Source organism: Eschrichtius robustus, chromosome 6 (assembly GCF_028021215.1).
Source record: "Eschrichtius robustus isolate mEscRob2 chromosome 6, mEscRob2.pri, whole genome shotgun sequence".
NCBI classification, from domain to species: Eukaryota; Metazoa; Chordata; class Mammalia; order Artiodactyla; family Eschrichtiidae; genus Eschrichtius; species Eschrichtius robustus.
The window spans coordinates 50,482,117-50,506,268 of NC_090829.1; the positions used below are offsets into that span (position 1 = coordinate 50,482,117).

At 43.3% G+C, this 24,152-nt stretch overlaps 1 protein-coding gene across 1 annotated transcript in view; it reads right to left on the minus strand.

Annotated features, from left to right (window-relative positions):
- The window catches only part of SLC7A14 (solute carrier family 7 member 14), a 68,524-nt gene that overhangs the window by 24,546 nt on the left and 19,826 nt on the right, over nucleotides 1-24,152 (minus strand). Inside the window, exons 2-5 of the mRNA XM_068547409.1 lie at nucleotides 15,220-15,456; nucleotides 13,408-13,625; nucleotides 4,350-4,496; nucleotides 1,588-1,796 (exon numbers count right to left, since the gene is read on the minus strand). Of these exons, the coding sequence (XP_068403510.1) occupies nucleotides 1,588-1,796; nucleotides 4,350-4,496; nucleotides 13,408-13,625; nucleotides 15,220-15,456 (811 nt within the window). The remainder of the gene's footprint in view (nucleotides 1-1,587; nucleotides 1,797-4,349; nucleotides 4,497-13,407; nucleotides 13,626-15,219; nucleotides 15,457-24,152) is intronic.

A 24,152-nucleotide genomic window follows, 5' to 3' on the forward strand; every position in this document is an offset into this window, starting at 1 on the left:
GTGCTCCTGGATGAAGGCTAAATCCGGCCACTTACTAACTGGAGAAGATAGAGAAGACCAACAAGGGTGACTGAATGGCACCCTTCTTTAGCAGTTCCTGGAGGCTTAGGTAGGTTCCCGCCCTCCTCCTCTTTCATTCTGGCACTCCCTCCTCCCTCCTCTTCCATTCCTCCCTTATTTCCATGATTCAAACAAGACTATAAACTGTGCTCGGAGCCCCAGCATCTTTCCTCTTGGTTTTCCAAAGAAAAAAACCTGAATAGCTGAAAAACCTTTTGGATGTGTGAAGTTGTCACACCTCCACTATGGTCAGCCCTTTCTTTTCTTTTTTTTTTTTTTTAACATCTTTATTGAAGTATAATTGCTTTACAATGGTGTGTTAGTTTCTGCTTTATAACAAAGTGAATCAGCTATACATATACATATATCCGCATATCCCCTCCCTCTTGCATCTCCCTCCCACCCTCCCTATCCCACCACTCTAGGTGGTCACAAAGCACGAGCTGATCTCCCTGTGCTATGCGGCTGCGGGGAGGGGGAAGGGTAAGCTGGGACGAAGTGAGAGAGTGGCATGGACATATATACACTACCAAATATAAAATAGATAGCTAGTCAGTCTTTTCTTGATCTTTCCAGCTCCCCCAAGGTCACAGCGCAGTGGTGACCTCAGGGGGTATGCGGAGGAAACGGTGCAGAATGTGACAGCCTATGGCAGAGATAAAGTCCCTGAGCTGGATCCCTCTGCACTCCTGAGAGCTCCTTGGAGGTTTACTCCTTGTTTTGTGCGCTTGAAGAATGCCTTCCCTGCAAGCTCTTCACACAGTTCACACTAGGGACCAAGAGATGGTGCCACATCCCCTTGTACCATGGGCAGATAGGCTACTTCATGGCCAGCTTAGGGGGCTGGAAGTGTCAGTATACTGGTGTGGTTAAAAGTCTGGTTGTCGGGGTCAGACAGTCCTGGGTTCAAATCCTGACCCCGCCACCCAGCAGCTGGGGGATTTGGGGCAAGTTTTTTTTTTTTTTAACCTCTCTGAGTATATTCATCTAGTATACTCTTCTGTAAAATAGAGTTATTGTGCTGACTAAATGGGATACCATATACCTGGGATACACAAATGTTCAATAAATGGTAGCAATTGTTGCCACTGTTATTAGGCTCTGTTCAGACGGTCTTATCCTCTCTTTAATTGTAACTGTGAACTTTTTCAGCTTCAGAGGGGTAGTCGTCCGGCCTCAATGTGAGGGCAAGCCTCAGATGCCCCTGGGATGGGTTCTTCCTTCTGGAGGCCACCCAATGTAGCATTTTGGCACTCATCATCTTTATACAATGTCAGATAAGAGGGGAGGGGGCCATTGGGGGGACATATTAGTTTGTTGCTAGATTGAGGGACCCAGAATCAAATGGAGGGGCTGTTTTAGGACCTAAACTAATTTCACTCAAACCCTTTGCCAAGATATATGACAAGTTCCATTGTCTATGTGACAGGTACTCACATCAAAATTACAGTCAGGCTGACAGTGGGTGACAGTCTCCCTGGGCAGGCATGGAAGAATAGAATAAATGCCACTGAGCATACCCCTTACCTGAAAAGGAGCCCATCGCCAGCCATGGCATAAATGACCCTCGGCATTGGGAAGAGGGAGCCCAGCAAGCTGACTGTCAGTCCTGCAACTGACCCGATGGCCACTATGAATTTTGCAGCATAGAACCCACGAGCCACAAACATCTCCATGAGCGGGGATTCCGTGTCAATTGCGTAATATGGCACCATCAGAGTTAAGATCATGCTCACCTGTTAAAACAAGAGGAAACATGGCTGGAGGTGGAGGGGTCTGTCTGAAGCATGGATGGAGGTCCCATAGGAGAGGAAAGAGGCCTGGTCCTGCATGGGAGCTTGGATCTGCCACTTCTTGGCACGTGCCTTTACTTTAGACCAGTTATTTGGCCTTTGGAACGCTTGGTCTCAGTATTTTCTCCCCACATGTGAATTCAGTGGACTAGACCAGATCATTTGTAATATCTCTCTGTGACCCTTTTGTATCTGAGGGATAAGTCTGCAGGTATTTCAGCTCCATGAAAGCAGAGCTACACTGATAGTTCAATGAAGGGCAGATATTATCCGATGGAAGGAGCTGCAGCCAAAGTCACTAGAGCCAGGGCCTGGCAGTGACCATGAGCACCATGTCCACATGGACAAGAGTCTCATTTCTTTTATACTCTCAGGGTCCTACAGGATCTTAACTGTACTAGATCTTACCCTAAAGACCAGCGATCAAAACTCTAAAGATAAATGCGTAGGAGATCCACAACCGATTAACTGACGGGACTCATGTTTCCATTTCCTCTCTGTAGCTCAGTCCCAGGAACCAGGCAGGCCAAGAAATAAATTATGGCATCAGGATGGAATCCAGTGCTACTGTGGGCTATAAGACCACTATGGCTTTGCTTAACCAGGACCTATTTCTCCTCACACGTCATAGATCTGCTGTAACATCCCTCCCGTCATAATTGGCCCCAGGTGATGGAGCTGCCAGTCATAAGACCAGGTGCCCCCTGGCCTGTGAAGGCCAATCATGGCATCAGTGAGGGAGTCCAGAGCCTGAAAAGGAGAGAGTGGTTCATTTCTAGATCACCTCTTTGCCTATTTCTCAGGGGCCAAGATCCTCCAGTGAAGCCGTGCGCCACTAGGGAGGACAGCAGGATGAATGACCACAGCCCAGCAATTTGACTCTTTTCCTGGTGGTAGAAAGGCAGCCTGCTGACCAACACAAGACCAAACAACCCCTGAGGCATGGTTAGGGCCCACGCATTCTAAAAGGGAATCTTTCCCAGCAACATCGGGGTAGACCTGAGGAGAGAGGGATAGATTCTTACAGCAACTCTCGGAGTGTCTCCTGCCCACATTAGATTAGGATGGGCAAAAGTTGGTAGATGTGTAGACATATTCTGTAGTCTATAAAGCACTGTTCTAAGGAAGGAGCTGTGATTATTAACTTTACTGTGTGTGCTACAATGGCTGACTCCTGGAGGAGGGGAGGTGTGAGGGAGGAGTAGGAGGGGGAATGCAGAGCAGAGTGTCTCCGCTGCTACCCCTGCCTGCTTCCCCCACCCCCAGCTGTTCCTGGACATTCTGTCTGCAGGGATCATCAGGGTTGGATAAGATGAAGCCAGTTGCATGTGTGTGCATGGGGCGGCGGCGGGGGGGGTGGTGGTGATAATTGACCCATCCGTAAAGATTTGGGTGGGCAAACCACATCCAGTGCTGCTCTCATGTTTTCCTTTGGCTTCCAGGACAATCCTGTTTTGCAGCTTGCCTTAATGATCCCTTGGCCTGGTTTCTTCAGGTTGTTGCTAAAGGTGTTTTTCCCGTGTTTTTGGTCGGCGTTGTTAGGAGGTTCTTGTCGCACGCCGTGGCAGCAGGAGCGGCAGGGCTGACAGGGTGCACCCCGGCTGCTGGCTCCTTCTATGATAATTGTGGTGACTGAAGTGAGTGGGACCCCCAGGACTTGGGGCGACTTGTGTAAGCACACATCTGTCAGCTTACCAGCTGGTCCTCTCCGTTGCCAGGGGCTGAGGGGGATGTTGCATGTGGCTGAACTATTTCTGTGATAGAAATTCTGGGATGGGAGCTGAGACATGACACATCAGAAGTGTGAGGAGTGTCTGAGGGGCGTGATCCTCAGGAGACAGCCTGAAGGCTCCATTCTAAGGACTTCCCTTGGCAGGGAAACCTGAAGGGGCGAACTTGAGCCAGCGTAAAATGAGGGAGCAACAGCAGAAAGAAATTACATCTCCTCCCACTCGGCACCCCCCACCCCCGAGAGTTAAGGGAGAAGCATTTCTAGAGGATGATGAATTCTCTTTCCCCACCCTGGGAGAGTCTTGCCTCTTTGCTGCCACAAAGCTCCCAGAAGACAGAAGAGCATTGAGAAGGGTGCGCAGAGGCCCACAGTGCCTCTGCTTGCACACCTGCCCGTTACTGCCAGCCTGGGATCTGAGCTCCTTGGACGGCAGCCCACTCCCTGCACACTCTCCCCTGGGCAGCAGCGGACACCAAGAGCCTGTGCATAGGACGGAGCAGGGATGCGGGCCATGGCTGAAGTGAGGACCTGGGGCTTCTCCCGTCTCCAGTTTGGAGCCCTGATTTTCTCCTTGTCATTGGTGGGTGGGGTGAGCTTGAGCCAGTGTAAAAAGAGGGAGCAACACGAAACATATGCGTACAAACACCGAGAAGGCACAAGTAAAGGATTACTTCCTGACAGAAGGAAACCCAGTCCCAGAGCCACATTTTAAGGTCAAATATGAAAAGGCCATGAGGAGGGTCACACAAGCATTTGGTACTTACGGATACATATGCTGTCAGGCAGATGACCAGGGAGGCAGTGATAGCATAAGGGATGGATGTGTTGGGATTCTTGGCTTCCTCTCCGGTGGTGGCGATGATGTCAAAGCCAATGAACGCATAGAAACATGTGGCTGCTCCTTGCAGCACCTATAGGGATGAAGACATTTATCAGACTCAAAGTGTCAGGGCAGCACCAGGGCCTGACGTGGTCCCCAGAATTGCCTGGTGCCCGGCAAACAGTACCGAGTGGTAGAAGGAGTAACATGGTGGAACTTGTGCTAAACGCTTGAGTTCTGATCTCTACTTTCTAGCTGTGTGACACTGGGAAATTCCCCCATGTGTAAAATGAAGATAAGAGGAATTATATCCAAATAAAAACTAGGTCATTCAGCACATTCAAATAATTTTTGGAAGTAAGTGGGGTTATAAATAAATCAATAAGTTGGCTATCCCTATGTCTTGGGAAACTCATTAACTTCTCTGTGCTTTGTTTTCATTCAGTGGTTCTCAGTCACAACCAGGGTCTGTATGACTGCCCTTAGGGAGATGTTTGGAAATGTAGGGAGGTACTTGTGACCACCACAGAGACATGGGGTGGGCGCTTCTGGCATTTAGTGTCGGGGGCTCAGATGCTTTTGAACAAATTGTCCTGCCCAAATTACCATTAGTGACCCTGGTAGATCATTTCCAAGGCATCTTCCAGATGTGAAATGATATAAAAGATTTTCAGATCTTCAAATCGTGTAGTGTCTTTCATGGGAAGACAGGTAGAGACAATTTGATTTTAGTGTTCCTTTTGGGGGCTTGAGTGGCCTTGTTGGGCTACAAGGCAGGGGAAGGATGAGGAGTGAGGCAGTGTGAAGCTGAGGAGATGGTATCCAGTGACATCTGCTGGATGTCTGTCTGACAGGAGCCTATGTGATCCCAAGGGTGGTTGTGACTTGATGAGTCAAGCAGTGAAAATCTTCCATTGAGGAGCGTGTGACTTTCTTCCGAAGAATCTATCGAAGTTTAAATTATGTTTTCCCACCTTAGCATTCTCATTATCAGCTGAAAGTAAGAAATGTGCCTCTTTGAATGCTTGGGGGTGTCCCATTTGGGGAAGATGAAAGAGATTTTTCTGGGCTTTTGTGTATGGGGTGAGGGGATTTGGCAACCTGCAAGCTCTAGCCAGGGGTCCAGGAGTGAGGCTCATTGCGGACTGACCATTTTTTCCTTTTCTCCATATTCGGTTTTAAATGATGAAATTCTAAACACGTGCCAAGCAGACACCTGTCCCTAAATTTTCACTCTTACCTTTCCTACTGACTTCTCAATAGGTAAAAGACAAAATACTGAGAACAGGAACCTACAAGGAACATCACAAAATGGAAGATCGTCTCAAACTTTCAAAAGCAACCTTTGCTCATCTGTAAAATGAGTTGGTCTCTTCTACAGTCTCTCCTGTCAGGACTTTAATGCTTCAGTTCTCTAACTGGAAGTTCTTATTCTGGGGTTCATGCAATTCGTGGGGGAGGGTCTGAGAATTTTGCAGAGAAAAAAATACATCTTTCTTTTCACTACCCTTCAACTGAATGTTATCATTTCTTTCAATTATGAGTGTAGGTGACTAACAGTACCTGTGACTTTGTCACCAATAGCAATCAGCTATTTTCCCATCGTATTAGTTGTTGCAGAGATCTTGAAATACCACTTGTGCTCATTGTGACTTCCAATTTATGTCAGTTATTAGACATAGATATTAATATTTAAAGCACTAATAACAAAGCACATTGTTATATCACAATTTAAAAATATTTTTATAACTATATTTCAATATACAATTGACCCTTGAACAACATGGGGGTTAGGGGTGCCGACCACAGCACAGCTGAAAATTTGAGTATAACTTATACTGGCCCTCTGTATCTGTGGTTCCCCCATGTACTCGGTTCCTTCATATCTGTGGTTCTGTATCTGCAGATTCAACCAACCACTGACCGGTGTAGTACTGTAGTATTTACTTTTGAAAAAAAATCCACCTAAGTGGAACCGCTTGGTTCAAACTCGTGCTGTTCAGAGGTTAACTGTAATTGATTTCTTTCGAACTCCTATGTAATTAGGTTATTCATTTATAAACACAATTTATACATAGTATAAACATAATTCAGAAGGAGTCCATCGGCTTCACCAGACTGCCAAGGAGTCCACTGCACACAAAGAAATCTAAGAACTCCTGATCTATTCTAATAGGAAGAACTTCTCAAACAAGCAGTTGTCACCAGGGGGATACTTTCTGGGAGAGGAGATAACTCCCAATTTCACACCAGCAAAGTCCTCCATTTGAGGATGTGGAAAGTGTCTTTGGCATCCAGACAAGGAGGTCAAACAGATCTCACCTCATCATACGTGGAGGTTCACAGGTTTGGAAACGTGCTTATTTTCATTTGTCTAAAAAATGTCTCTGGCGTTCAGGGATGAATGATTGCTGGGACTGTAGGCTCACTAAGCTGCTCCAATCAAGGAAAGCCTTGCTTTAAGACAGCTTCCAGAAAACAGTCCTGTCTTCTCTTCCTTTAACATCTTTTTTCCCGTACACACACACACACACACACACACACACACACACACACACACCCTCTTGTAAATCATACAGTGACCTTTTCTGACAATCAGTCTGAAGATGCATTGCTCCTGATTAGGATGTCCCAGGGCTACAGTGCCATGCCCACTTGGTGTGATCAGTGCTGGATGGAAAGGTCATAGATACTATAAGAGCTCCCTGCTGAGGGTAGGTGGGTAGGAAGGTCCTAAATAAGAACTATAGGGCCAATCTACCCTGGAAAAAGGTGAGAGGTCTGTAAACCGTACCATATGAAGATTAACTGAGGACCAGGGGATGTTTAACTGAAAAAGAAGACTCAGTGGAAGATACCTCCAGACAGAATTGGAGGGACACCTTCCAATTTTGAAGGCTCCAGAGGGAATCACAGAGCCATGCAAATGGGTGGCATAGGACTTGGTTAGGAGTGCAGATTCTGTAGACTGTCAGACCTAGGTTGGTTCTGCCATGTACTAGCTTGGTGACCTAGAACAAGTTCCTAACCCCTTGGGGTCTCATTTTCTTTATCACTTAAATGGAAATAAAAATCGTGTTTAGCTCGTTGGATTGCTCCAGGGATTAAATGAGCTAATACGGTCAACCACAGTCATAGAATACAATACGTACTTAATAAATATTCCTCTTATCAGTAGTATTTTATTACTATTATAAGTTTTTCTAGAACAGATGAAACCAAGGGCACAAATTCCTCCTCCTCTTCCTCCTTATTTTTCTTTTAGAACTTGACACATTTTATTAACTGCTCCCATGAACCAGGAACTGTGCTTGGTGATGTGGATGCAGTTATGTGCAAAAAGTACTCTGAGTACTCTTGACTTCCTGGTGCTTGGAGTCTAGAGGACACTGCACGACCCGAAATGCTACCTTGACTGTGGTAACAAACTGAACAAGATTAATAATTATGTATATTATTTGTAAAACAAGGATGCTACTATTTCCCAGATGAATGAAAGAATGGATGGCAATTACTGATAATGATTAGATACCAGAAAATTAACTATGATCAAGTTGGGAAGAGAGAGAATAAGTTTGCAAAGAGAATGTCTGTTAGCCTGAACTTGCACGTGTAGAACTAGAAAGAAATTATGGTTGAAGAAAGACTAAACAGATCAAAGGTAGGACATCTGGAGGTTCGACTGTGATAGGCAGGACACGGAATTTAATTCAGATGGTTCAAATGAATGATTTCAATGAAGGCACTCTAGGGGTCAAGGCTGGGAAGAAGTGAGGAAGAAATACCCTGGCCTTGTTCTCTTCTCACCTTCTGATGATATTGCCTATTGGCTAAACCCAACAGGGAGCAACCAGCAGGGGGTCTTCTGGAGCACAGAACAGAGCATGAGGGGTAGAGAACGGATCTGGGGACTGTGGGCAAATGGGGAAAAATCAGCGCACCTGCCAAGATCAAACAGACTCTGACCTAACAAGATATAAATTAAAGAAACAGATTATGTAAGAAAAGATAATACAATTAGCAAATAGGGTCACCTTTGTACCTGAGTTAGAGTGAGTTTTTCTTCCTTGTAAGCAAATAATCTCTGGTAAATACAAAAGAACCACGAAATGAAACTGTGTATGGATGTGTCTCTACCCAAATACCCACTAAAACTGCTTTCCACTTCACTCTACCCAGATCTCAGATCCGGCCTCTTGTATTTACGATTAGGATACACTTCCATGCATGAAAGAATGTGTGTGGTACCTAGGGGTGAGCATCTGTGAATTAAATTGATGGGTGAAATGTGTGTGTGTGTGTGTGTGTGTGTGTGTGTGTGTGTGTTTCTGGGTTCATCTGTACTTTATCCTAACTTTCCTTTAATGTTTTATATAAATAAAAAAAACCAGTATTGATTTTTATTTGATGACATTAATGGAAATTGCTTTCCAAAGTCCACCTGGTGTAGCTGCTCAGCCAGGCGATCCAGATGGCTCCTTCCCTCTACAGAGGTTTGTGGGGAAACAGCACGTGCCTCAGTTGCTGGCGGGCCGCTGCTTAATTAGTTGACACAAGAACGTCATTGCTGGCCTGCTACTCAGCGTCTGGGATCCCTAAAAGCTGGCCCTTGTGCCTTGCTGATATTTGAGAGGCATTAGGATGAGGCAGCTCTCTGTATTCTGCCTTGGCGTGTCTGCCACATGTGCCTAGGAGATAATTAGGCACATTTTTATAATTCACTCTCAAGGTCACAAGACAAAACTCCAACTTTAACAGCATTTCCTACCACCCTCATGCTCCAGATCTATTAGCAGCCGGTCCACAGCGACAGTGGAATGTGCTAATAGGTTCCAACAAGTGGATTCAAATGTGGAGACATGGGAAACAGGTTTTCCTTTGTTTGGAGGCTGTCGGCATTCCCCACAAATACTTGCTCTGAACCATTTTCCTGGGAGCTATTTGTGCTGGTAGAGTGTCTTATTTGGTTAAAGAGAAACCATAAGATAGCATCGAGAACAAATAACATATAGCGAATACGCATGCAACAATGTTCGAGGGCTGAGGAATTGCAGATGGAAGCAGGGGTTCAGCTGAGGGCCAGCAGTTACTTGATATAGGGAAAAAAATGTTTGTTGTTCTTAAGCTCTTCAAGACCAAAGAAGCATTTGACCCAGAACCTGTAAGTGAGTAAACCATTCCTTATGCTATTTTCTTTGGAAGGAAGTGGTTGGAGCAGGGAAAGAGTAGGCTTCTCAGGGGTCCATGGCCGGAGGATGGATTGCTCTTTAACTCTTTCAGAGTCCTTGAAAATTGTGTTTCAAGTCATGTAGTGGTATCCTTACAAACCGCTCTGTCCACAGTGGTTTCCTCCATCCCGTCCTACCGAAAGGGATCGAGGAAGAAAGTGGACTCGAGCTCTGCACTAGTCCCCTCGCCAGGGGTGGGGGTCAGAGTTTCCTTAAGGAGTGAAGAAGTTCATGAAGCTGCCAAGTAGGCAACTCGATTTTGTTGACAATCGTCAGATGACAGAGTAGGGAGGGTGTTTATTCACTTGGTGGATGACATGCTCATGAGAAGGTGTCAGATCTTAAAAAACAGCATCCATATTCAAAGTGGCCTTGCTGGACTGGAAAAGCGACCTGAAACCAAAGTCGAGAAAGAACAGGTCTAGGCAGTCGGCTGTGGAGGAAATGTACAAGGCAGAAAGCCAGGGCCAGGCGGATAGCAGGGAGGATGCGTCAGCAGCATCTTCACACTGGGCTGTCCTTTGTGCTCAGTGATGTTTTTAGGCACAGCCACTCGGACATATATTTTAATTAATTAATTAATTAATTTATGGCTGTGTTGGGTCTTCGTTTCTGTGCGAGGGCTTTCTCTAGTTGCGGCGAGCGGGGGCCACTCTTCATCACGGTGTGCGGGCCTCTCACTATCGCGGCCTCTCTTGTTGCGGAGCATGGGCTCCAGACGTGCAGGCTCAGTAGTTGTGGCGCACGGGCCCAGTTGCTCCGCGGCATGTGGGATCTTCCCAGACCAGGGCTCGAACCCGTGTCCCCTGCATTAGCAGGCAGGTTCTCAACCACTGCGCCACCAGGGAAGCCCTAGGACATATATTTGAATTTCTTGCAGGGAATATGGATTTGCAGCGAAAAATCCAAAATGCCCGCCAAGCTTTTTTGGTGACCAATGACAAGCCTACTCCAGGTAGCAGGTTTGGGTTGGAGTGAGGTCAGTGGCCAAAGGTGCCAAAAAAGACAGCTGGTTCGATGCGTGCAAACCTGGACGTAATGGAGTAAATAAGGGCTTTGGCTCATCTAGGACTGGGATTGAATTTCAACTCTATTACAGTCTAGATCTGTGATCTTAACTTTTCTAAACTTCAGTTATTTCGATATAAACGTGGAGATCATTGTCCTTATCTTGCAAGGCTGTGGTGAAGAGTAAATGAAAAGTGTATGTGAAAGAGTATGTCATAAGGAAAAAATCGTTAGGGATGGCATCCTTCCTTTCTTTTTTATGCCTGATTTCCAATTTTCTTTTCTTGCTGTAGAAGCTAGTGAGAACTGGGATTGGGTTAAATGGGAAGCCCCTAAGCCTGGCTTGATCAGCTCCTTCCGTGATGAGGCAGCTCTTGACTGAGGAAGGATGTGGAGCCCCTGAGCAGGGAGAGGAGACCCCGCAAAGAGAATAAAGACCCCGGAACAAAGCACAAAAGGAAGAGCTAAAAGACTGGTTCATCTTCTTCAGCATGGGCAAAGGGTATCTACACAGAGGATATTGACTATTTCCAGTCTTCACATGGGGCCTAGACTACAGTGTGTGCCATTTAGATAAGTTATTAGGAAGATTTTGAAAATTAAGCATGATCTGAGTAATTAAGAAGAGTTTTCAAATTGCTTTGATATGATGTCTTAGTAAAAATGCACATTTGGCCTGGGCTGGCTTAACTATACCCCCATCTTAATGCTCCTTCTAGCTCCAAGACCCCAAGACATTGTGAAGGCTTAAAGGAAATGAAAATGTAACATGTCAGATTAATTACATTCTTACTTTTTTTTTAAAAGAAGGCTCAGAAGGGAAGGGTCATCATACATAAGGTACTCAGTGTAGTGGAAGGGACTTTGGAGCCACACACCTGGGTGGGAATTTCAGTCCTGGCACCGACTAGCTAAGTGACTTCAGGCAAGTTACCCAGCTTCTCTGAGCCTTGAATTCTCCATTTGTAAGTTGGGGATAGCAGCACCTGCTTTAAAGTTTTGTTATAAGTGTGAGATAATATTCCTAGAGCAGAATGCTGGGCACCCAGCAGGTAGTGGGTAAATTCTAGCTGCTTCCTCCTGTCATGATTGCTGTTGCTAACCACACAGTGTGCACATAAAGACATCTAAGATTTTATTCTTTTTTTGCAAACATTTGGTTGTCATTAGTTTTACCACTTGATAGATGAGAAAACCTGAAAGCACAGAAGTTAACTGTTGGCCAAAGTCTCGTAGTAGGTCCATGACCCAGTAATTTCTTACATTGTTAAGAAAATGGTGAGAACATTTTCATGTGCTATGATGAAGATGCAGTTGAGTTCTGGGAAAACATTCTTTCTTTTTCATTATTATAATTTGTTGTTTTCTTATTTGATAGGAAGGGAACGATTTGTATCATAAGAAAATATAGACTTGGGAATCCAGAATGGGGTTAACAGTGTTTCTTTGTCTCTTCTTCTGGTTTTAACCAGTTTTAGGATTTATTCACTTCAGGGGGGAGGGATGAACTCTGCAGAATTCTTACTGATAAGCAGAAGACTGGAAATCTTGGCTTAAATTGCTTCCTTGCTTGTTTCTCTGCATTGAACAGCGTGGCATGGTTTAGAATACACAGAAGTTATTTTGAGTGTTCTCCAAGAGCTATTTCTGGTCCCTGGACCTCTTGGAGGAAAACCAGTGTAAGCAAAAACTACAAAAGCAAAACGGGTGGAATCCTGGACTTGCTTCTGTCACTGATTCTGGGTGGGTGTGCCTCTCCCAGCCTCAGTTTATTTACCTGTTAAGTGAGAGGATGGGACCAGGTGACCTCTGTGATCCCTTCTAACTCAAAATTCTCTGATTTATATTCTACTATTTGAAATAAAGAAGAATGAGCTGGTGAACTTTACCAATAAATCCGTAAAGTAAGCATTTTTAGTCGTGCTAGAGAAAGAATCCAGGTGCGACTTAGAACTAGTACTTCTCAGTATAAAGAATTTGCCACTCGGACCTTCCCATCTTTCTTTAGCATAAACCACACCATCAGATCACAGGGATGAGATCTGAAAATGTCCTTTTGGTCCAGCGCACTCTCTTGCCAACCCCCAGACCACACCAGGTGGGCTTCTCTGCTCTCAGACTGCAGCAGGGCTCTCCACCTTGGGTCAAATGTTGGGATTAGATTTGAAAACTGTTCTTTTCTTGTTGCATTCCCAGGCAACACTCATGCTTTCCTCACCCGCCCACTCTCCCGGCCTCCTTTACTGCCTTGCGTATTTACGGACTGTCTGAATAGACTGTAGAGAGATTCTGTAGGACTGAGCTGCTCATGTACAGGCTGTGGAGTCAGACAGTCCTGGCTTTGGGTCCTGACTTGGGCACTTACACTGTGTGCTTAATAGCAAGCCATTTGACCTCTCTGAGTGTGAGTTTTTTTCATCTGTAAGACCAGAATGTAAATATCCTCCTTGCAAGGTTATTAGGAAGGTTAAATGAGATATTATATGCAGAGCACTTAGCGTAATATTAGGTATATTGCAAGTGACCAAAACTTCAAGTCTATTGTTGTTTTCCACATAAAATCGGATCTCAAATGTTTGTGAAACAAATAAATAAAAAAGAACCACTTCTTCAGAACATTCCAATTAAATTCAGATAAAAGGTGATGAAAAGAGTGCCATGAAGGTTATGACACAAGCAGCATCTTCTTGAAAGTATGTCTCAGACTGTCACAGGGTGGAAGGCAGAGCGTGCAACAGGTACACTGGGATTTAGGAATGAACTCACCCCTGACCAGCCGTGGGGCAAGAACTGGCCCTCAGCCCAGTATTTCCCGTTGATGAAGAAGCAGCCTGCAATCATGATGAACACCCACACTGCCAGGTTCAGCACATTGAGTACGTTGTTGAAGCCCACGGAATTCTTCACCCCCAGTGCGACAATGATGGTGACGATGACTGCGATCACCAAAGCCAGAAGGTCCGGGTATGATTGTTTTCCTTTCCCTAGAGTGGAAAGACATGAGCTAATATTGTCCAGGGAGAAGAACTCCCAGGCCTACCCCGGTGCATCTGCACTCAGCTCAGAGAAAGGGGGTCAGTTTGTTACAGAGGGAGAAGGAACTGTGTGTGTGTGTGTGTGTGTGTGTGTGTGTGTGTGTGTGTGTTCGCCTCCACTGTGGTCCACAGGTGTCTGTTTGCAAATGGGAAGGTTTTGGTGTATAGGTGAGGTGGCCTAATATCCTGGACCAAAAATTGGGACACATGATATGACAATTACAGCAGTGCCTGTGGAACCATCGCATGGAACATCCAAAATCAGGACTGTCCCAGGACATTCAGATGTATACATGGATCTGACATGTTATTTGAACTGTTTTATCTTCATTGTTGTTTAGTTTATAGTCCATAAATTTCTCTTTGTTAGCAAATTTAGAAATACGTGTCTTTGAAAATTATTGGAAGAAAGGTGTTCTTTCCATCTGAGTGAATGTGGTTGCGGAGAAGATGGCCGGGGAACATGCCCCGCCTTTTTGGTCTTGTCTGTTGGCCAGTGGACTCCTGCCCTCTATAGAATGGAGACGGCACTGCCTCAGCAGTCACGCTCCTGGATTTCAGCTGAACTCTTGCGTGTAACCAGCTGTGTGGCCTTGGGCAAGTGCCTCCTTTCTCCGGACCTCATCTGTAAAGTGAAAGGGCGGGCTACCTGATTTTGGAGGACACTTTCAGACCTAAAATTCTATGAAATCATTATACTGAGAAAATGTGGTCTTCATATTTTTTATCTTCTCATGGTATCTAGGTGCTCAGCATTTTGGTCAGTTCTTCTGAGATAGGGGCACCAAAGTCAAATGACTTGCACGCAGCCACTGAATTAGTCCCTGGAAGTTCTGGGGCAAGACCCCAAAGCTCCCTCAACTGCTGTTTAGCTTCCCTTGAATGTAAAGGGATAGTCAGACATCAGGATGGAAAGTGGATGGTAAGTGAGGCTCAGAGCCTGAAGTCTCAAGGTATTTGTTACATGAGCTTCTGACTGTTTAGTATTCACTCATTTCGGTTACTCATCCATTCTGTTTCTTTTAGAAATATATTTTCTTATTTAAAAATTAATGCATGCTTATTTATGAAAAATTTAAAAAATGTTCTAAGGAAACCACTGGAGAAGTTCCTTATAGTTCTTTTTCCTGTATTAGTTTTATTTTTATATAGTTACTAACATGATGCACATCCAATTTGTATCCTTTGTCATACAACATCGCATCAAAAACATATTCCATGCTATTACAGCAGTCTTCCTGGTCTTCCTTTTAATTGCTAGCTATATAATATGCTGCCCTAGTTTATGTAATCATTGTAGAATATTTAAGCTGTTTCTAATTTTTTGTTATTATAAATAAGGCTGTGATGAACATCTTTTCATATAAAGCTTTTATGGAAACTAGAATAATTTCCTTAGGATAGATTCAGAGGGGAATTACTTGGCAAAAGAAGATGTATTAAGGCCCTGGATACATTTTGCCAAATTGCATCCTGAAAGAGGAACCCATTTATTTGGCTCAGCAAGTTTGCATGTTGGGGTTAGAGTCTGTGGCAGTCTCACCCAGGCCGTTGAGGGTCCCCACGCTGTCCGCCATCCGACGGCTGACCGTGTGGTTGGCCAGTGAGTCAAACATGCTGCTCAGAGCGCTGGCGCCGGCCGCGGTGCCAATCAGGTACTCCAGGATCAGGTTCCAGCCGATGAAAAACGCCACAAACTCCCCGACAGTGACATAGCTGTAGGTGTAGGCCGACCCCGTGGTCTTGGGGACGCGGACTCCAAACTCTGCATAGCAGACACCTGCATGGGACACACACATGGATGATGGATTTCAGGAGATGAGCTAAACTTCTGGTGGTTAACCATCTTGGGTAGAAAATACTGGAAATCTCTGGGATCTTAGAACAAATAGGCAAAGTTTTATATAAATGAATCAATTCAAAGTTCTAATGTGTTCCAGCTTCACTTCTGGAAAACTTTTTAACCTGAATGAATGCCAGAACTAATTCTAAGGAACTATTAGAAGCTGAACTTCTTCATTAGGAAAACTCCCGGTTATCGTATGTGTCTCTGTCATTGTTCCTTAGGTGTCAGATATCCTGAGTGAACATGGATCTAACTCATTATGACCCCACAATTGATGGCACCAGGGTTAGATTATGCTAGCATTCTTCTCTTTCATTTTTACCTGTTACAAAAGGTGTTCCTCATTTGAGAGTGATACCACAAGCAACCCTCGAAAATCCTGTACTATACTGGTGGGTGGGCGGGTAATAACAATGCAAATATAAATAAATGACTAGTTATTAACTGGGAAATTTAGCACATACACAAGATAATTTAATGAACACTTTTAGAGTGCCTACTGTGTGCTTGGGAGGGTGCTAAGTGCCGGGACTAAAAAAAGACAAGTGAGGCAGGGCCCTGCCTTCAAGGGGAGCTATACCAGGAAATCAGCTCACATCGTAGGCTGTATAAGCTCAATAATGCAGAGACGTACAGGAACAAGGAGAGCAGAGATACGACATGTGCCTCAGCTGGTTTTGAGGTATGCGGAGGAATTAATTGCACTCAGAAGGTGGAACATGAGGCAAAGACATGGTGGGGAGAGAGAGTATGAAGCTTCGGGTGGAGTGGGTTGTGCCTGGGGGGGCTGGGAGGATCCGAGGCTGGAGAGGCAAGCAGAAGCCATGTGTTTTCCAAAGTGGGTCAGGGCCCCCTTCCACCAGAGTCATCTGTTGAATTGTAGTTTCAGGAGATGGAGACCAGGAATCTGCATTTTAACAAGCTCCCCACTTATATTTGAGAAACACTGGTATATTGCCTCACTTTTTTGTTTTATAGAATTAGAGATCAAATTAGAAAGAGACAGGGAATACACCAAACTTCTGGAAGTTGGGAGAATATTCTACATTGTACTAGGAACTCTGGATTTGGGGCCAGCGGGTGGGGTACCAAGTGGAAGGACAGACATAAGACAGCTTGGAGGAAACACACCAGGAGTGGGATATAGGAGGAGGTAGAAGGGAACTCAAAGTAAGCTTTACTTTCAGTCCCAGTTTTGTTAAGAGCCAACCTTGAGGTTCTCTCATCACAAATCAGGGAAAAATTTGTGACTTTTGTGACTAAAGAGAGCAAGCTTCTTCTCCTTTTGAAGGGAGTAAAATCAATGCAAGGAAGCAAAAACAGCTGTCAAAAGCGTGGACACAATGAATGATTAAATGTGATGCACTGTCTCTTTCCCTTCCACTCAGTGGCATCAGTGTCAGGGCGTCCGTGTGGAAGGAGCACTGGACCAGCTGGGCTGCCCTCTTGTCTCAACTCTACCTTGAACCTGTATACCCCTGTACGTTGTTTCCTTCCTTGTAAAGTAAAGGCATTAGGCTGGGATGCTCTCTTAAGTGTCTTTCTACTCTAACAATCAAAGATTCTATTGTTATATGGAATTTTGCTACAAAATATATTGAACATAATTTTCTTTTACATTAGTTACTGTATTGTCCTGTATTATGGAGATGCTCTCAAGGCTAGCAAAGCTGTTTGTCCCTACCTTGAATGGCCTAGGCTTCTATTTATCTTGAGTTCCTATGTCATCCCCCTTCCCTCCACTTTGTAAAATGGTTTTCATCCACTTCCTGGAGGTCAGACTCTCAGTTGTTTCTTCTTGTTGCTGTTGCAAGGCTTACATGGAGCAGTCTGACCTTCTCCTATTCTAAATTGCTGCTTCCAACACCTGATGTTTAAATTGTTAGGGTGAGTCTAAAATTAAGAGGAAGTGGTGTCAGAAGGAAGGCCCGAGGAACTCTATAAGGAAGGTATAGAGTGTGTAAGTGCTGAGTGTGAGACCTGGTGATATTTTCTTGGATGCTTGGCGGACTTGTGTAACTTATGTGTTCTTTTCTCCTGAAGGGAGTTGAGTTTGCACATAGAGTAGGTTTCTTTTTAAGGGCAGTATAAGGAAGGGCTTAGGAGGTAACTAACTTATTCTCTTTAGTGCAGGATCCACATCTTTACCCAATAATTTATTTTTATGTTTATTTATTTATTTTTTTCTTATTAGTCATCCATTTTATACACATCAGTGTGTACATGTCAATCCCAATCTCGCAATTCATCACACCCCCACCCCCACCCCCTGCCGCTTTCCCCCTTTGGTGTCCATATGTTTGTTCTCTACATCTGTGTCTCAACTTCTGCCCTGCAAACCGGTTCATCTGTACCATTTTCTAGCTTCCACATATATGCGTTAATATACGATATTTGTTTTTCTCTTTCTGACTTACTTCACTCTGTATGACAGTCTCTAGTCTCCATCCACGTCTCTACAAATGACCCAATTTCGTTCCTTTTTATGGCTGAGTAATATTCCATTGTGTATATGTGCCACAACTTCTTTATCCATTCATCTGTCGATGGGCATTTAGGTTGCTTCCATGACCTGGCTATTGTAAATAGTGCTGCAGTGAACATTGGGGTGCATGTGTCTTTTTGAATTATAGTTTTCTCTGGGTATATGCCCAGTAGTGGGATTGCTGGATCATATGGTAAATCTATTTTTAGTTCTTTAAGGAACCTCCATACTGTTCTCCATAGTGGCTGTATCAATTTACATTCCCACCAACAGTGCAAGAGGGTTCCCTTTTCTCCACACCCTCTCCAGCATCTGTTGTTTGTAGATTTTCTGATGATGCCCATTCTAACTGGTGTGAGGTGATACCTCATTGTAGTTTTGATTTGCATTTCTCTAATAATTAGTGATGTTAAGCAGCTTTTCATGTGCCTCTTGGCCATCTGTATGTCTTCTTTGGAGAAATGTCTATTTAGGTCTTCTGCCCATTTGTGGATTGGGTTGTTTGCTTTTTTAATATTGAGCTGCATGAGCTGTTTATATATTTTGGAGATTAATCCTTTGTCCGTTGATTCATTTGCAAATATTTTCTCCCATTCTTAGGGTTGTCTTTTCGTCTTGTTTGTAGTTTCCTTTGCTGGGCAAAAGCTTTGAAGTTTCATTAGGTCCCATTTGTTTATTTTTGTTTTTATTTCCGTTACTCTAGGAGGTGGATCAAAAAAGACCTTGCTGTGATTTATGTCAAAGAGTGTTCTGCCTATGTTTTCCTCTAAGAGTTTTATAGTGCGCAGTCTTACATTTAGGTCTCTAATCCATTTTGAGTTTATTTTTGTGTATGGTGTTAGGGAGGGTTCTAATTTCATTCTTTTACATGACGCTGTCCAGTTTTCCCGGCACCACTTATTGAAGAGACTGTCTTTTCTCCATTGTATATCCTTGCCTCCTTTGTCATAGATTAGTTGACCATAGGTGCCTGGGTTTATCTCTGGGCTTTCTATCTTGTTCCATGGATCTATATTTCTGTTTTTGTGCCAGTACCATATTGTCTTGATTACTGTAGATTTGTAGTATAGTCTGAAGTCAGGGAGTCTGATTCCTCCCGCTCCGTTATTTTCCCTCAAGACTGCTTTGGCTATTCGGGGTCTTTTGTGTCTCCATACAAATTTTAAGATTTTTTGTTCTAGTTCCATAAAAAATGCCATTGGTAATTTGATAGGGATTGCATTGAATCTGTAGATTGCTTTAGGTAGTATAGTCATTTTCACAATATTGATTTTTCCAATCCAAGAACATGGTATATCTCTCCATCTGTTGGTATCGTCTTTGATTTGTTTCATCAGTGTCTTATAGTTTTCTGCATACAGGTCTTTTGTCTCCCTAGGTAGGTTTATTCCTAGGTATTTTATTCTTTTTGTTGCAGTGGTAAATGGGAGTGTTTCCTTGATTTCTCTTTCTGAGTTTTCGTTGTTAGTATATAGGAATGCAAGTGATTTCTGTGCATTAATTTTGTATCCTGCAACTTTACCACATTCATTGATTAGCTCTAGTAGTTTTCTGGTGGCATCTTTAGGATTCTCTATGTATAGTATCATGTGATCTGCAAACAGTGACAGTTTTACTTCTTCTTTTCCAATTTGTATTCCTTTTATTTCTTTTTCTTCTCTGATTGCTGTGGCTAGGACTTCCAAAACTATGTTGAATAATATTGGTGAGAGTGGACATCCTTGTCTTATTCCTGATCTTAGAGGAAATGCTTTCAGTTTTTCACCATTGAGAATGATGTTTGCTGTGGGTTTGTCATATATGGCCTTTACTATGTTGAGGTAGGTTCCCTCTACGCCCACTTTCTGGAGAGTTTTTATCATAAATGGGTGTTGAATTTTGGCAAAAGCTTTTTCTGCATCTATTGAGATGATCATATGGTTTTTCTTCTTCAATTTGTTAATATGGTGTATCACATTGATCAATTTGCATATATTGAAGAATCCTTGCATCCCTGGGATAAATCCCATTTGATCGTAGTGTATGATCCTTTTCATGTGTTGTTGGATTCTGTTTGCTAGTATTTTGTTGAGGATTTTTGCATCTATATTCATCAGTGATATTGGTCTGTAATTTCCTTTTTTTGTAGTATCTTTGTCTGGTTTTGGTATCAGGGTGATGGTGGCCTCATAGAATGAGTTTGGGAGTGTTCCTTCCTCTGCAATTTTTTGGAAGAGTTTGGGAAGGATGGGTGTTAGCTCTTCTCTAAATGTTTGATAGAATTCAACTGTGAAGCCATCTGGTCCTGGACTTTCGTTTGTTGGAAGATTTTTAATCACAGTTTCAATTTCATTACTTGTGATTGGTCTGTTCATATTTTCTATGTCTTCCTGGTTCAGTCTTGGAAGTTTGTGCTTTTCTAAGAATTTGTCCATTTCTTCCAGGTTGTCCATTTTATTGGCATAGAGTTGCTTGTAGTAGTCTCTTAGGATGCTTTGTATTTCTGCGGTGTCTGTTGTAACTTCTCCTTTTTCATCTCTAATTTTATTGATTTGAGTCCTCTCCCTCTTTTTCTTGATGAGTCTGGCTAATGGCTTATCAATTTTGTTTATCTTCTCAAAGAACCAGCTTTTAGTTTTATTGATCTTTGCTATTGTTTTATTTCTATTTCATTTATTTCTGCTCTGATCTTTATGATTTCTTTCCTTCTGCTAACTTTGGGTTTTGTTTGTTCTTCTTTCTCTAGTTCCTTTAGGTGTAAGTTTAGATTGTTTATTTGAGATTTTTCTTGTTTCTTGAGGTAGGCTTGTATAGCTATAAACTTCCCTCTTAGAACTGCTTTTGCTGCATCTCATAGGTTTTGGATCATTGTGTTTGCATTGTCATTTGTCTCTAGATATTTTTTGATTTCTTCTTTGATTTCTTCAGTGATCTCTTGGTTATTTAGTAGCGTATTGTTTAGCCTCCATGTGTTTGTGTTTTTTACGTTTTTTTCCCTGTAATTGATTTCTAATCTCATAGCATTGTGGTCAGAAAAGATGCTTGATATGATTTCAATTTTCTTAAATTTACTGAGGCTTGACTTGTGATCCAAGATGTGATCTATCCTGGAGAATGTTCCATGTGCACTTGAGAAGAAAGTGTAATCTGCTGTTTTTGGATGGAATGTCCTATAAATAGCAATTAAATCTATCTGGTCTATTGTGTCATTTAAAGCTTGTGTTTCCTTATTAATTTTCTCTCTGGATGATCTTCATTGGTGTAAGTGAGGTGTTAAAGTCCCCCACTATTATTGTGTTACTGTCGATTTCCTCTTTTATAGCTATTAGCAGTTGCCTTATGTATTGAGGTGCTCCTATGTTGGGTGCATATATATTTATAATTGTTATATCTTCTTCTTGGATTGATCCCTTGATCATTACATAGTGTCCTTCCTTGTCTCTTGTAACATTCTTTATTTGAAAGTCTGTTTTATCTGATATAAGTATTGCTACTCCAGCTTTCTTTTGAGTTCCGTTTGCATGGAATATCTTTTTCCATCCCTTTACTTTCAGTCTGTATGTGTCCCTAGGTCTGAAGTGGGTCTCTTGTAGACAGCATATATATGGGTCTTGTTTTTGTATGCATTCAGCAAGCCTGTGTCTTTTGGTTGGAGCATTTAATCCATTCACGTTTAAGGTAATTATTGATATGTATGTTCCTATTACCATTTTCTTAATTTTGGGGGGTTTGTTTTTGTAGGTCTTTTTCTTCTCTTGTGTTTCCACTTAGAGAAGTTCCTTTAGCATTTGTTGTAGAGCTGGTTTGGTGGTGCTGAATTCTCTTAGCTTTTGCTTGTCTGTAAAGCTTTTGATTTCTCCATCGAATCTGAAAGAGATCCTTGCTGGATAGAGTAATCTTGGTTATAGGTTTTTCCCTTTCATCAGTTTAAGCATATCATGCCACTCCCTTCTGGCTTGTAGAGTTTCTGGTGAGAAATCAGCTGTTAACCTTATGGAAGTTCCTTTGTATGTTATTTGTCATTTTTCCCTTGCTGCTTTCAATAATTTTTCTTTGTCTTTAATTTTTGCCGATTTGATTACTATGTGTCTCGGCCTGTTTCTCCTTGGGTTTATCCTATATGGGACTCTCTGCGCTTCCTGGACTTGGGTGGCTATTTCCTTTCCCATGTTAGGGAAGTTTTCGACTATAATGTTTTCGAATATTTTCTCGGGTCCTTTCTCTCTCTCTTCTCCTTCTGGGACCCCTATAATGGGAATGTTGTTGCGTTTAATGTTGTCCCAGAGGTCTCTTAGGCTGTCTTCATTTCTTTTCATTCTTTTTTCTTTAGTCTGTTCCGCAGCAGTGAATTCCACCATTCTGTCTTCCAGGTCACTTATCCGTTCTTCTGCCTGAGTTATTCTGCTATTGATTCCTTCTAGTGTATTTTTCATTTCAGTTATTGTATTGTTCATCTCTGTTTGTTTGTTCTTTAATTCTTCTAGATCTTTGTTAAAGATTTCTTGCATCTTCTCAATCTTTGCCTCCATTCTTATTCTGAGGTCCTGGATCATCTTCACTATCATTATTCTGAATTCTTTTTCTGGAAGATTGCCTATCTCCATTTCATTTAGTTCTTTTTCTGGGGTTTTATCTTGTTCCTTCATCTGGTACATAGCCCTCCGCCTTTTCATCTTGTCTTTCTGTGAATGTGGTTTTTGTTCCACAGACTGCAGGATTGTAGTTCTTCTTGCTTCTGCTGTCTGCCCTCTGGTGGATGGGGCTATCTAAGAGGCTTGTGCAAGTTTCCTGATGGGAGGGACTTGTGGGTGGAGCTGGCTGTTGCTCTGGCGGGCAGAGCTCAGTAAAACTTTAATCCGCTTGTCTGCTGATTGGTGGGGCTGGGTTCCCTCCCTGTTGATTGTTTGGCCTGAGGCGAACCAACACTGGAGCCTACCCGGGCTCTTTGGTGGGGCTAATGGCGGACTCTGGGAGGGCTCACGCCAAGGAGTACTTCCCAGAACTTCTGCTGCCAGTGTTCTTGTCCCTTGGTGAGCCACAGCTGCCCCCTGCCTCTGCAGGAGACCCTCCGACACTAGCAGGTAGGTCTGGTTCAGTCTCCTATGGGGTCACTGCTCCTTCCCCTGGGTCCCGATATGCACACTACTTTGTGTGTGCCCTCCAGGAGTGGAGTCTCTGTTTCCCCCAGTCCTGCCGAAGTCCCGCAGTCAAATCCCGCTAGCCTTCAAAGTCTGATTCTCTAGGAATTCCTTCTCCCGTTGCCAGGCCCCCAGCTTGGGAAGCCTGACGTGTGGCTCAGAACCTTCACTCCAGTGGGTGGACTTCTGTGGTATAAGTGTTCTCCAGTTTGTGAGTCACCCACCCGGTGGTTATGGGATTTGATTTTATTTTGATAGCGTCCCTCCTACTGTCTCATTGTGGCTTCTCCTTTGTCTTTGCATGTGGAGTATCTTTTCTGGTGAGTTCCAGTGTCTTCCTGTCGATGATTGTTCAGCAGTTAGTTGTGATTCTGGTGTTCTCAAAAGAGGGAGTGAGAGCATGGTCTTCTACTCTGCCATCTTGAACCAATCTCTATATACCCAATAATTCTTATATTCTGTGAGCTTCTTCTCTCCATCCTTATTTACCACCTGATAATGTACAAGGCTTATAAGTAGAATTTGTCCAAGGAATGCTTTTGAAATGGGCATCAGTTTGATTGCAAATTTAATTCAGAGAGCCAATATTGTGAAGTTTGGGTAGTCAAATGTTCTCTCCTTAATATTTGATATGACAAATTAAATTAAAAAACACCCAATTCACCATCAGAACCCACTGACCAAGGGTAATTAGCAAAGAGCCAAGTCTTCTTTAGGTCTTGTGAAGGGACCTGCCCCTTGATCTCCTGGATCGGAGGAAGAGGCCCTATGCTGTGCACGGTGCAGGAACATATAGAATCTTAGTCACTCATTTCCCCAAACCTGCTTGGATCCTGATGACTGGAGTTTGGGGAGAACAGTGGGACAATAAATTAGCCACTAACCATGTAAGACAATTTCTGCTACCATAAATCATTCTTTGGGGCACATTCTCATTTTGAACACATTGTGAGGGATTTTATTTTTGAAGCCTTCTGATTTATTTGTATGCAGGAATCCAAGCTTTTGGTGGACACTAGAAAGTTTCC